This window comes from Alexandromys fortis, unplaced genomic scaffold (assembly GCF_014885135.2).
Source record: "Alexandromys fortis isolate MF-2015 unplaced genomic scaffold, M_Fortis_MF-2015_v1.1 scaffold_31, whole genome shotgun sequence".
Classification (NCBI taxonomy): domain Eukaryota; kingdom Metazoa; phylum Chordata; class Mammalia; order Rodentia; family Cricetidae; genus Alexandromys; species Alexandromys fortis.
This window is the reverse complement of record NW_026067974.1, coordinates 7,568,559-7,582,899: the sequence shown is the minus strand read 5'-3', so window position 1 is coordinate 7,582,899 and position 14,341 is coordinate 7,568,559. Positions and strand designations below refer to the sequence as shown.

Below are 14,341 nucleotides of genomic sequence, written 5' to 3'. Positions count from 1 at the left end.
CATGCCTCTTGTGCAACTCCAAGTCCATCCCGGTGTTAGGGTTCTGACGGGGGCAGCACAACTAGGCCCACCCACCTTGCTGGGCGGATTCCTCGCTCCATGCCCTGTTCGCACACACCTGCTTCCGCTGGTCACAGTCAGAGGGAATGGGCCTTACAGTTAAGATAGACCACTTCCTCTGGCCTTCCCCAGCTGTGTCTGTGCAGGTTCAAACGGCTGGAAAAACTGCCTTTCTGGTTCAACTGTGTGTGCCACCGTCCTCAGATCTTCAATATACGACAGGATGGAGGCTATAGGTCTACCCAGGCCTCCAGCTGTGCGCCTATCCATCACACACTGCCCTGCCTGTCTTCTGCCAACTGTCAGCGCCTGCGGTGGGATGCCGGCAGGCTCCAAATGCGCAAAGCCGGTCTGCATAAGTGTTTGGCAACTCTGTATATGAAAGTGGATAAAAAAGCGGAACAACAAAAGTTTCATTTGGTAATTACAGATCTGAAGTGATTCTGCTTTTATTTCCTTCACGTTAAGCCAATCATGGAATTTCACAGTGATTTCTGGGGTGGGGCAGAAGGAAAATGTGTTCAGAATGATAGAGGCCACGGCCTGGTTGGCCTGAGAAGGTGCAAGCAGGGGGCCTCACTGGGGAAGCTGGAGGAGCACCGACTGCCCCGCTGGCAGGTAGGTGATGTTCCGAGAGTGAGAGAGCTGTTAAGCAATGTCCTCAGCTGCTTCCAGCTTCCGCAGCTCAATCAGGCCATCGCCTGCCGTGGCCAGGGAGTTGGCGATCAGCTCGGCTGCCTTGGAGTCGCCCTCGGCAGAGATGATGGCTGCCTTCTTCTGCTGCTCAGCCTGTAAGAGAGGGGTAGAGAGCCCGGGATTACAGGATAGCATTGTGTGTCAGGCACCCTCAGTCCTCAAGGCGCTCGGGAAGAATCCTTCCCTCGTGATGGAGTCATTACTGTCCACCCAGCCCTTCTCTTTCCCTTCAGGCCCACTTGTCATTGTAGGACACACTTCGCTTAGCTGTACAGACGTGGTCACTCCTACTTTGATGCAAAGCCATGGAAAATAGAAAAGGGAAGTTGGAATCAATCCTCAGGCCCACTTTTCCCTCCGATGACTTCCACCAGCCAGAACATTCAGGTGTAGTGACTAACTGTAATCTAGCAGCTCTAAGGTGGTAGGGACAGACTGGAGGACCAAGGTTGAGGTCAGCCTGCTTTACATAGGCCATTTTAAGCCAGCCAGGGTTGCAGAAAAAAAAAAAAGCCAAAACCACCCTAGCAGAGTTGGGCTGAGGTGCAGCTCAGCGACACAGCACTCTCCTAGCCTATGCAAAGCCCTGGGGTTGACCCCTAGCGCTGCCAATGAACTAAGCGCCCAGAAGAGCTCCACAGCACAGTGTGCTCCCATGAGTCACCTTGAAGTCGCCTGTGGAAAACACTGACTTCTCAACGGGCACCCAAAGATGACCTTGGCTCACTGTATCAATACCAACAGAATGACATCTATCAGGATATATGACTTTCAGAGTGTGGGACGGGAGTTTGTCCTTAAGACACCGAGATCAACGGTCTTTCCTCCTGTCCTCCGTATTGGTGCTGGACAGAATCCAGCACACAGCACATGCTAGTTAAGCACCCTTCACCAAGCTAACACCCAATTCAAAATGTTAAGCTAACTGTTCAACAAATGTTTCCTATGCATCCAACATCACCGGGTGGTGCTACACCTGACGGGCTCTGGAACCACCGTAGATACAAAGTAAAGGACATTCCTGCCCACTCAGGGTTTACGCTTCCTACAACTGAGCCCCTCTTCTCGAGTTTAAGAATTAAACATCCTTAGATTAGGAAAACTAGCAGTGGGGAGAGACAGGGAGCAAACAGCCTTTATATACACCAGGAAGAACAGGATACTGGGATGCTGCGCAAACACATTGTGTTCTACTCCCTCTCTCAAACATCTGGATGGATTCAGCCACAGAACCCCCCCAGGAACCGAGAGCACATCTGGCATGTTTGATCTTCTCTGCTGTCAGTTTCACTATGTAACCACGGTGTAAAAGTAATTCCTCAATGAAACTGCAAAGAGTCCAGGAGTAACATTTTTTATGTGTAGGAGAGGGTTTTTGATCTTGGGCGAACAGGAAAAGAGTGACCCTTCCGTGATTTAGAAGCATAACCCCGTATCCCTGATGGCCCTCAAAGCCTCTGGAACTGATTGTGGGAGTAAGGTTCCTCAACCTTTTTCTGGTTATCCAGACAGATGACAGATGACGAATTTCTAGGCCACCCAGCAGATGGGGAAGCCGAGCACAGGAGAAGGGGAAAACTGCTCCCGCCATCTGGTTGAACGCTCACCTTTTCCACCACAAATCTGGCCCTCTCCGCTTCCTGCTGAGCCACCTGTTTGGCTTCCACTGCTTCTGTGAATTCCTTCCCGAAGGTCAGATGTGTCTATGGGGAGAAAGTGAGTACAAGCTGAAGTAGTAATCGCTTAGACAGCATTGCTTGGAGGCCTCCCTGGCCACTCGAAGAAAGAGGCCAGGAACGGCTTTAGCAGCAGCTGGAGGCACAGGGAGACACTCTTCCATCCTGATCCCTCATTCACACCTCTGTATTCTTAGCTGCTCAAATTGTGCCTACACAGAATTTTGTCACCCTCACTGTGGGCACCTGGGGCTTTTGATGGGGCCCATGGACACCAGAAGGATCTACTCAATCAATCACTTCCCTAGAGGAGACTTGTGGGTTCCAAGACCCCCGTGAATGACTATTGCACTTCCAACATCTTTTGATGCCCTGTTCCAAGACTTGGGTGGGGGGAAGCAGATGGAAAATTGAGCCCCTGAGAGCACAGGCTCCAGCTGGTTCCCAGGGACTCGAGAGCCTGATGCTCTCGGCTTATGGATTAACCAGTCCACTTCCTTCTCACAGCACGTCCACTCCTCGACAGGAAGACAGAAACGGTGGTGTGCAAATCATGGCAACCCCAACACACTAGGTCTGGTAAAGGTTTTAAAGGAAGAGCAGGTAAAGCCATTGGCCAGGGTGAGAGCTTAGGTCAGACAATCTACAGACCTTCTTCATCACATAAATAGCTGGGACATTTGGCTGACGTGACTGTCTCTAAAGACAGTACAGAACAGGACCAGAACTCGATGCTCCTAAGGGCTAGCCAAGAGCAAGACACTGCACCCATAGGGGCTGGAGAGACTGCATCAGGAGCATGTGCTGCTCTTGTAGAGGACCAGGTTTGTTAGCACCCACACGGTGACTCTCAACATCTGTAACTCCAGCTATGGGGCATTTGATGCATATTGTAGTATACCTACATACATGCAGATGAAACACAAACACAGTAAAAGATAAATAAATCTAGGGGGAAAAACCCGAAAAAGGGCACAAAATTAAGAAAGGCATTGGTTTAGATAACCAGATGCAGTTTGCTTCACTTCCTCCTCCACTCCCAAGCTCTGCTTTTTAAAATACAAGCACCCTCAAAGTTTAGCAGACAAAATCCCAGCCCCATAGCTTTCAGAATTTTTCTCACTACACCCTTAAGTCTTTTGGTTTGTTTCTGGTTCTTTGCCTTTTTTTTTTTTTTTTTGAGACAGACCCTTTTTCTGTAGCCCAGGTGGGCTAGAACTCATGGCAAGACAGGGTTGGGATTACAGGCATGGGCCAATTTTCCCAACTAAGTCTTATACTGCAGCTGCTCAACTCTGACTGATACTCTTCCATACTCTTGTTCAAACCCTGGATATGGAAATACGATCCTAAGAACTGAAAAGCTAAATGTGTAATTAAGGAATAAAATTTCTCTCTGAGAGGGCCAGTTGAGGGCAGCAAATTCCCCAGGAAATCTAATTTTCTCCTCGCACCTCTTAGCAGTGGTTTCTTGTGGTCAGCCCACATTTCCCCAGGATGGAGTATGTGGTCAGAGTCTAGAAAGATGCCAAGTTTCTCTTAGGTTTTTACTCCATGCGATCTCACAGCCAAGGTCGTGTTAACAGTGGCAGAGCCTGGGGTACAGTGGGCAGAACCCAAGGCTGCAGCCTGGCAGGTTGCCAGTAGAGGGAGCCACATGCCTTCTCTTCGGAGAGAGAAGATAGGCCATGCCTGGGGGATCAGAGCTTGTCCAGGGAACGGCTGTTTGAACAGCTGCACAGATGCTGAATGGAAGCCCAGCCTTTCCCAGGCCAGCCACAGAATGGAAGGCACTCTGCCTTGCTACACGAACAAATCACTCCAAGACTGTTCCCAGAGATTCTAGAAACACAACCCCTTCCCTCACCTCGGTCTGAAACACTATACTGCCCATATTGCTTCCTGTCCAAGTTACAACACCCAACATCACATTAATATGGAGAATATAAAGTCTCAAGAGGTCAGCATATACCTCAGAGGGGTCTCCTGCCCCTTGAAACGAGGCCTGGGGGACAGCCACTCACTTGCGCTCTGTCACCTTCCACCAGGGGTTCCCAGGCCCCCTTAACTAAAGCTCTGGATCCTCAGTGTTGAGGAATGCTGGAGCCAGGCTGGGTCTACTGTAGAGAGGAAGACTCAGCCTCTCCCAGACCTGTCAATCTTTCCCTGTGCCCGATGAGGCCATCAGGAATCACTTTCTAGGGAGCCTGGGAAATAGTTCAGAGGTTAGGGACCATCCAGGGCTATCAGACGTTATAAGAAAGCATGTGTGGCAGATGGAGCATAAAGAATGCTCAGTAAAAAATAGACCCAAGGCAATGGCCTCTGGCACCTTTAGGTTTTCACGCCCCACAACCAGTTAGGTGGACATCAGACCTAACCCTGGGTGCCCAGAAACAAAGCCTGTCACCTAAGCAAGAGAAGCCCCTCCCCCGAGTCTCCCCAAGGATCTTACCAAGGACACATCATCCAGAATGAGCCCAAATGTTGCTGCTCTCTCTGTGAGGTCTTCGCTCACCTGCCGGGAGACCAGCTCTCGCTGGGTGATCAATTCTCCAGCATCAAAGCGAGCCTGTCCCCAAGGGAATACAAACAGAGCACAGGTCAGGTTACCAGGAAGGAGAAGACAGCTGCGCCCACCCACCGCCACCTGGCCAGCTCTCGGCTGTGCTCTGGGCATGGGGAGATGGGGAGAAGGTCCTGTTCACTCACCACCACTGACTTGAGGATCTCTGTAGTGATGGAAGGCAGCACCCGCTCATCATAGTCCTCGCCGATGCTGGTGTAGATACGAGGGAGCTGGCTGGCCACCGGCCGGAAGAGGATACGTAGTGTGATGTTGACGTTCTGCAAATCTTAGAGTGGGGAACGCATGGGAGTTAAACACAAAACCACAGGTGACTTCCCTATGCCCTTCCTACCCTAAGTCCACTCCAAACCATACACAGAAAGTCGGTTAGAGCAGAGAGGAGAGGGGCGGCTCTGTCTGTTCTGCAGCAGAGAGCCCAGAAGAGTGCTTGGCACCGCAGACTCAGGAACTGCGGATGGGGATGCACTGGCTTCAGTACGCCCTGAGTGCCCTCTGATGAGAGCAGTTCACATGGTGTGACTGAAGAGTGTTTGGGACTGTGAACACCTTAAGACAAAACACAAGCTAACGCCCAGAATTCTAGAGTGAGCCTTTCCAAGGGCTGGTGTGTGCGCTCAAGTCAGGCCTCAGGCCTGGGAGACTTGGACCTGGGACCAACATCCGGAGCCCACTGACCTGGGCCGAGGTACCACTCTGACGGTTACTAATGGTGCAGTCCGATGAAGCCTTAGCCAAACTGAGAGCACTAGTCTGTGAAAACGGGACAAAAGCACAAACGGTGGGGGAAACCGGAGGGGAAATCAGCGGGAAGAACACCTTCACATATACAGCAGACCAAGGTTAGGGGACCACACTCCACCAGAGCCCACCTCCTGCCACCTGAGAGAAGGGGGCAGATGGCACTACAGTGCACCGATGTGCAAGGAATTCTGATAAAGTCTAAACAAAGGTAGTCGAGCCCCTGGCAGGGCGAATTCAAAAGGCTCACCATCCACACACCCAGGGAGACAGCCCCTACTGCTCCCTGGCAGGTCAGGCCTGGGCGGAGCTAAAACATAGCCACACTGCATAAGTAACCAGCACCAAGGGCCGCCCACAAATAGCGTCCTGACCCAGCTACTGAGAGGGTGGGAAATTCACGAATACACACAGCCTGACCTCGGGAGTTGCCCGCCCGATTTTAACAAGTGTAGGTACACAGGTACACACTGCACCTTCAGCACATCCGTTCAACAACACAGAAGGGGTCCAAAGATGGAATTTAGGAGGATTTTAAATCGAACCTAGTCTTCCCCATTACCCCACCTCATTTCACTTTCTCTTTGATGTGGGCGAGCCAGACCCAGCACACTGCCAAGGAGCAGGGCAGACTTCCTACTCCCCCTCCTCTCTCCTCGGTCCTAACTTCTCACTCTTTAGGTTCTCCAGCCAAGAGTCAGTACAGGGAGACCGGGCAGCTCTGTGCTCCACGCACCCTTGGCCATCTTCTCTTATGATTCCAGCTGCTTATTTTCACACCCGCCTTGAGGACCGAAGTCCCAATAGTTCTCTTTTTAGTCACCCCTGAACTCCAGCCTTCAAGAGCACCAAGCTTGGCACAGCACTAGAAGCAAGCATCTGCTGGGAACAGCCCTGAGGGTACCCAGTGCTCAGCGCACCCAGCCCACAGGATCCTTCTTCCAAGAGTGTGATTTGCTGTGACTAGGAGGGGAACAGTAAGGGCGCACCACCATTTCAGGCTCTCACTAGATATCCAGTGGGTATCTCAGCCCAGGGCTGCGTGGGCCGACCAGTGAGAGAGCAATCGGAGGTCTGCCCCGCTGGAGCAGACACCGTGGAAAGCAAGGCAAAGGGAAAGTCGTCAGTCACAGGGGTTTGGACAGTCACTCTGGGGAGCAAGAGCTGATGGGAAGGGTCAACCGCGGCAGGAAAACACAGGCGCCACAAGCTGATGGGAAAGGGTCAACCACAGCAGCAGAAAAAAAAATCAGATTTCCTTAAAGTTAGAACAGCATGTAAATATTTTTCCTAAGATTTATTTTACTTTATGAGTATGATGTTTTATCTGCATGTGCTTGTAAGTATGAACACCACATGCATGCTATGCTTATTGGCTCCCCTGGAACTGGGGTCACCATATGGGTGCTGGGAATTGAACCCAGGCTCTCCGTAAGAGCAACAAGTGCTCCTAACCACTGAGCCACATCTCCAGTTCCCAATATGAAACTCTTAGGTTAACCCTTTATATGTGTCTCTGAATTTATCCTGCTGCCTGTGTTGATCTTAAATATATATTTCAGTCTACAAATCCACACACACCTCTCCAGGACAATCACATTACGAGTTCTCTACAATCATTTTTTATTTTATTTATTTATTTTTTTTAATTTTTCGAGACAGGGTTTCTCCGTAGCTTTTGGTTCCTGTCCTGGAACTAGCTCTTGTAGACCAGGCTGGCCTCGAACTCAGAGTTAATTATTTTTTTTTATTTACTTATTTTACGTGCTTGTGTATGTGTGGGTGCAGCACAGTACACACGCGGAGGTCAGAAGACAGCTTGCAGGACTCAGTTCTCTACTTCCACAGCGTGGTTTTTGGAGATCAAACGCAGGTGTGGTGCCAGGAGCTTTTACTCACTGACTCAATTCACCAGCCTGGAACTCTTTTTTTTTTTTAAAGCTAACCTTTAACATTTATTTATTTACCTATGTATTATGTATACGGGGGTATGGGCATATGCCAGGGTCTGTGTGAAGAGGTCAAAGGACAGATGGCAGGAATCAGTTCTCTTCTCTTACATATCGGACCTGGGAATTGAACTCAGGTTGTCAGGCTTGGCAGTGGGCATCTCTCTAGTCCTTAAATTAACCTTTCAAGTTAGCATTCAGAGTAACAGATTTTATTATGGCATTTCCTTTCCTTCTATTACTTCTGAAACAGGAACTCAAATATCAGAGTTTAGCCATAGATGACCTTGAACTTCTGATCCTTCGCTAAGGAGTGCTGGGGTTACAGGCAAGCACCACTACCCTGTTTATGTAGTGCTGGACTGAATTCAGGGACTCAAGCGCGCTAGGCCAGCATTCTACCAACTGAGCTCCACCCCAGACACACATCATGGTACTTCCATACATGAATCATTATACTTTGGTGTGTTCTCTTCCAATGCCCCCAGTACTCCTGCCTGCTCCCATACTAGAAATTCTTTTTTAAGACAGGATCTTTCTACATAGCCTTGCCTGACTTAGAACTCACTCTGTAGACCAGGCTGGTCTAAAGTCAGAGATCCAGCTGCCTCTGCCTCCTGAGTGTTAAGATTAAAGGCGTGAACCACTATGCCTGGTCTCCCCACACAGGAAATTTCTTTGTTTCATTTTTTTGTTTGATTTTTAGAGAGAGGGTTTCTCTGTATAGCCTTGGCTATCCTGAAACTCAGATTTAGCGGCCTCTGCCTCCCCAGTGCTGGGATTAAAGTTGTGCGCCACTGCGCCTGGCACAGCACACCTCCACATCTCCTCCATCAGCTACATGCAAGGCTCACCTTTGCTACCAGTGATGACTGGTACATTCCGTGGGCGCGAGCGACAGTCAAAGACAATTGGTTTCTGTACCCAAGGGATGAGAAAGTGAGTTCCTTCCCCTACCACGACGTCCTGTACTCCACGGAATCGGTCAAAGATGACAGCTCTGTGTCCAGCATCCACTAGGAAGAAATAATGACGGGTCAGAAAAACCCTGTCACTCTAGCAGGAAGGATTCTACCTTTGCAAGATCCTTGCTTCTTTCTTTAAAATTTGCAAAACGTATTTATTTTTGTGTATGTGTGCATGCCATGATGCTCACATGGAGGTCAGAGGACAAACAACTGCAGTGGTCAGTGCTCTCCTTCCAAAAGTGGGGCCTGATAACCTGAGTTTTCAGGCTTGGCGGAGGTCAGAGGACAAACAACTGCAGTGGTCAGTGCTCTCCTTCCAAAAGTGGGGCCTGATAACCTGAGTTTTCAGGCTTGGCGGCAAGTGTCTAGCCACTGAGACATCTTGACAATCCTTTTTTTTGGGGGGGGGAGGGGGTGTTACATGCACGTCATGACACATGTGTGGTTGTCAGAAGACAGTTTTGTGGAGCCTGTCTGGTTCTTCTGTCTTAGCACAGGCTCCAGGGATAAAAGTCCCTCAGGTCCCTCAGGTGCCGGGCATGCTTTCACCCACTAAGTCACCTCACTGCCCCTTTCTCCCTTGAATTAACATCGAATCACTTAGAGACCTGTCTCTTTCTCTCGTTTATTATGTTTCCTTCCATGCTGTCCTCTTGAGCAATCGCTTTCTGCCCTGTAGGTCTCCCCAGGTACTCCGAGGCTGTTCCTTAGCACCCCTTCCCCTTTAAAGAACTGGCCACTGAGTTTCTGATTAACCATCCTACCGCACCCCCAACTCCAACCAGCACAATGCCGGGAACCGCCTCCCTAGAGTTCTATAACTCAAAGAGATTCTCACTAGATGGCATGCATATATGAGCTTCAATTTAATCAGCTGTTCCCAGAAGCAGGGTCCTCACTATGGGAATCCTGAAATGTAGATGTTCCCAGTTTTGTCCTTTCTTTTGGAGATAAGGTCTCAAGATATAGCTCAGATTAGCCTGGAACTTCCAATTCTGTCTCACCCCTCCCTGCAAGTTCTGGGAGCGTAAGGGGGGGGGGTCAGCTCCGTGGGGTTTTTTGTTTGTTTGTTTTTTAAGATAGGCTCACTAAGTAGCTCTGGCTGTCCTGGAACTCACTATGTAGAACAAGCTGGTCTCAAACTCAGTCAGACATCTACCTGCCCCTGCCTCCAGAGTGCTGGGATTAAAGGTGAGCACCACTATGGCTAGCTTGCCCAGAATCTAATAGCTGTCCCGTAGATTCAGCTTGAAATTTAAAAATGGTCCATTGTACAGGTGAAGCTACACGAGGTGTGCCACACGAGCCCCAGATCTCTCTCTCTCTCTCGCCCTCCCTCTCCTCTTTGACTTTTTGAGACAGGGTCTCACTGTGTAGCCAGGTGGGCGTGGAACTCAAGACGCTCACACCTCAGCCTTACAAGAACTGGGGTTACAGGAGTATGCCACCAGACCCTGGCTGAAGTAGCTACTTTTTCTCTTTTCCTATTTGAATTGAGAATTGGTCTAAAAACTTTCACTCTGAAAGTAATACTTATCAAAAAGTCATAGAGTCAGGAGTGAGAGGTTCAGGAGTTCAAAGCCAAACTGGGCTACAGGAGACACTGTCTTAAAAAACAAACCAGCAGGATGCGGCTCTGAGCTGCTCAAAGCCATTGCATTTGAGCTTGGTATAGAGGTGCACACCTTTAATTCTAGGACTCAGAGGGCAGAGACATATGGATCTCTGTGAGTTCTAGACCACCCTGATCTACATAGTGTCCTAGGACAGCCAGAGCTACACAGTTAAGATTCTCTCTCTCAAAAAAAAAAAAGAAAAAAAAAAAAAAAGATTTCATACAGGAAGTGTATGAAATCTGCTGCTGTTCTGAAAGAATATCAAAGTTGGAGGGACCCCTAAGAGAAAAACTAGTCAGTCCCACTGTCTGACCAGTGGACCAGGAGGAGGGGCTTGCCTATAAGGCCATCTAATACGGTCAAAGCAAACCCAGCTCCAGCCCTGGGGCACTATGAAATGCCCGGCAGTGCATCCCAGTAATTATTTTCTTTGCAACTAGCTGAGCAAAACCTTTCTCAGGACAAGGTCTCTCAAATTGAGAGATTTTTGTCAAGTTATTTCACCCGCGTGCAGAAGAGAACCAATGAGATCCTGCTGCTTTGCAGAGGCATCTGGGTATTAGACATCCCTTCAGACTGCAAATCACTGAAAACATCAACCAGCAACCGGACAGAAGGGGTCATCTTAGACAAAGGTTCTCAGTCATCAGCCCCCAACCTGTGGGCCTTGAGCCCTTTCAGGTCAAACGACCTTTCCACAGGGGCCACCTAAAACCACTGGAAAACAGATATTTACATATTCTGTTACATATCAAATGTAAATAAAGGTGACACTATTAAGTAGCAGATTCATAACAGTAGCAAAATTACAGTTATGAAGTAGCAATGTAAATGATTTTATGGTTGGGGGAGGTCATCACAACATGAGGAGCTGTATTCAAGGGTGGCAGCGTTAGGAACGTTGAGAACCACTGCCTAGGTGAAGACAGGGCCTCTGCTAACACACAGCCACAGTCCGTGGGATAAGCCCCCTTCACCGCACACACCTTCGGACAGCTGCTAGCGTCAGGGGTGCCGAGTGGGCTACGCAGGTCAACAGAAATCACCCAGAAAGCACCACCCTCCTCAGGGCCTCACCATTATACAAGGCGGAGTTCACCACGCCTCCTGCCAGTGCTAAAGCCAGGCCGAACTTCCCGATGGACTCAAACACTTTGGCAGCCATGATGCCTTCTGTTGCACCCACTCACACCTAAACAAGGGGTAAAAACAACGAACAACTTGACAGGAAATCCTCAGGGAAAGCCCTCTCCGACACAAGAGGTCTTCACGCATCCACTCCTGTGAGCGCTAACCCACTCACTGCACACCCCGTAACAACATTGGACATCTTGCAAAATGTAGCGTCAAGTTTGCTTCTGCAGGTGTTTTTCCTAGAAAAGTCTAGGGCACCTGGCTCATCATAGGAACGATGCTTCGTACCCACAGAGAACGTAGTACCACAGAAAACCACGCTCCCCTTCCCTAGTTGAACAGGCCACAAGTGTGTGTGTGTGTGTGGTGTGGTTGATTCTGTGCAATTTGGGTTTGGAAAAAATAGCTCAAATCATGTATTACAAGGATCATGCCAACAACGAAGAGGATAAAGCCTGTTAGCATTGAAGTTAGGCAGTCTCCAACGGTTTTATTCAACCTTCCGTTCCTTTATGAAAATTATTACCGGTGAGGTGCACAGAGAGGTTAATTAGTAGAACCAGGGTTAGAATGAGGAGCTCGAATTCTAGAAGGCATCGTAAAACTCCTCCCCATACCGGTTAATAGGAAAGCCAGAGCTGGCAGGGGTGCAGTGAGGCAGAGCAGTGACGGGCTGGAGGTGGGGCTGCGGCGGGGTTGGGGGTGGGAGAGAGCTCAGAGAGGACGGCCCAGAAACCACTCAGCCTTGAACTTTTTAATGCCCCGCCCCTGTGTCGCCCCCTTCAAATCCTCCCTCCCTTTGCCAGACCTCAACAGCGAGTCTATCCCGTTTCTCTACGCACATCTATCCCCGCCGATGACACTGAGACACCAGTCCCTTCTATTTCTACTGGCTTCTGAACTTTTCCTTATCCTATCCCTTCCCCTTGCACAACCCCTGGTTCGCTTTGGATTCCACCTTTTTCCCCTTCCCCACTAGGCGTATCCACACATGCATCCCACGCTCCCACTGCACGCAGGAGAGCAAAGGAGGGCTACAGAGACTTATAAACAGAGGCCTGCACCACCCCTACCACGCTCACCTGCCTCCACTCTGACCTCCACATGAATTCTCCAGCCTCGCGAACTGCGCGTGCGGCAGGCAGCGCCTCCCTTTCTCCCGCCCTCTTGAAGATCCTTCCCTTTAATTGGTGGAGGCGAGTACAATGCATTCTGGGAAGCGTAGTTTACTAACTTCCGTGGGCCCTGTGGCTTTACTGAGTTCAACTACAACTCCCAAAAGGTTATGCAGCAGCGGGCCCTAGCAGGAAACCTTCTTCTGTTTGGTGATCACTGATGGGATGTTGCCGTAAAGCCTTTCGGGGACGGTAGTTCCTAGGTTATAAGTGCACGTGCCTAGTTCGTAACGCGGTGCTTGCTTGGAGAGGAACAGCGGGGGCTGGATCAAAAAGCAGCTGGGCTTCCACTTGGTGGCGGAAGTAACTGGGTGGTGAAGGGAATGCATGGGCCTTTTGAAAAGGGTGAGGTAGAAAAAAAAAGATACTCATTCATGTCTTGCACTCCAGCAAAAGGGCTTGATCAGAGTCTAAGTCTTCTGGGCACTTGTTTTTGGTTTGTTTGTTTGCTTGCTTGTTTTTTGTTGTTGTTTTAGTTGTATTTGTGTACCTTTTCTCAAGTTTACCCGTTGTCAACAAGCGTTTGTTATTTTTCTCCCTGTGCTTCACTTTTCTCTCTCCTACTACTTTGTAAATACAAAGATTCCCTCTTACTTGAGTAAGTATAACCCACGTCTGCGCTCCAGTTTCGTCAGTTGAGCAAATAGTGACTTTTATAACATTCCTCTCCACGATATGATAAAATCTAAAGTACTGAGGTTATTTCTCGTGGACATGTTGCTCTGTAAATACACAACTCTTCAGGGAATGCGTGCATATACACACAAAGACATGAAACGAGCTTGGCTTGGTGTGCATGCCTTTAATCCCAGCACTCGGGAGGAAGAGGCAGACCGAGATTTCCAAGAGTTCGAGACCAGCCTGATCTATTTTAGCAAGTTCCAGTACAGTCAGTACTCTATAGAGAAACCCTGTCTCGAAAAGAAAAGACAAGTGAAGAGAACAGAAAAGAGATACAAGGAGGAAGAAAGAGACTGCTGGAAGGTGGGACAAAGGCGTAGGGAGGGTAGTAAGCAGTGAATATAAGCGAAGTACTTCAAATTAATAAAAAATAAACTTTGTCAGAAAAAAAATGTGAATGATGCTATATAACCCAAATGAGGATGACTCACTATTCGAAGGCTCTGAAATGGATTAAATAAAAATGCTGCAGGAAGCCCGGATCTCTGGCGGCTGCAGTGGCAGAAACGCTGTAGGTCCCCGAGTGGACACGAGGAGAGACAGACCACTGAATAAATGAACCATGGGCTTGCATTTTAGTGTTTGCAAAGGCTGTGGGATTCGCCAAGAAGGAAGGGAAGGGCCCTGCTGGTGAAGCTGCTGAGGCTGGTCGTGTGCCCCAGGTGCAGAACACATCCCTATCGTGTGCTAGATCTTCAGTTCAAACCTCAGCACTTAAGAAAGGGGGGCTTATAAAATAGTCAAAATGGGGGAGGGCTGAAGAGACGGCTTGGTGATTAGGATCACAGGGTTGCTCTTCCAGAGGATGGGAGCCTGGTTCCTAACACACAGCAGGTGGCCCTCAACTTCCTGTTACTCCAGTTCCAGGGGATGCAATGCCTACTTCTGGCCTGTAGGGGCATTATCAGTATATACACACCCACACAGACACATATACACACCAATAAAACTTTTTTTATATATTTATTTATTTATTATATATACAGTGTTCTGTCTGTGTGTATGTCTGCAGGCCAGAAATGGGCACCAAACCTTATTACAGATGGTTGTGAGCCACC

The 14,341-nt window shown here is 49.1% G+C and overlaps 1 protein-coding gene across 1 annotated transcript; it reads right to left on the bottom strand.

Moving 5' to 3' along the window:
- Positions 1-471: 471 nt before the first annotated feature.
- Phb1 (prohibitin 1) lies at positions 472-12,580 on the bottom strand. Its single transcript, XM_050156993.1, has 7 exons — positions 12,510-12,580; positions 11,371-11,485; positions 8,564-8,725; positions 5,145-5,287; positions 4,888-5,004; positions 2,364-2,459; positions 472-849 (listed from the first exon to the last, which is right to left on the bottom strand). Exons 2-7 carry the CDS (start codon positions 11,456-11,458, stop codon positions 709-711), a joined length of 747 nt encoding a protein of 248 aa, XP_050012950.1. The 5' UTR covers positions 11,459-11,485; positions 12,510-12,580; the 3' UTR covers positions 472-708.
- Positions 12,581-14,341: the final 1,761 nt, after the last annotated feature.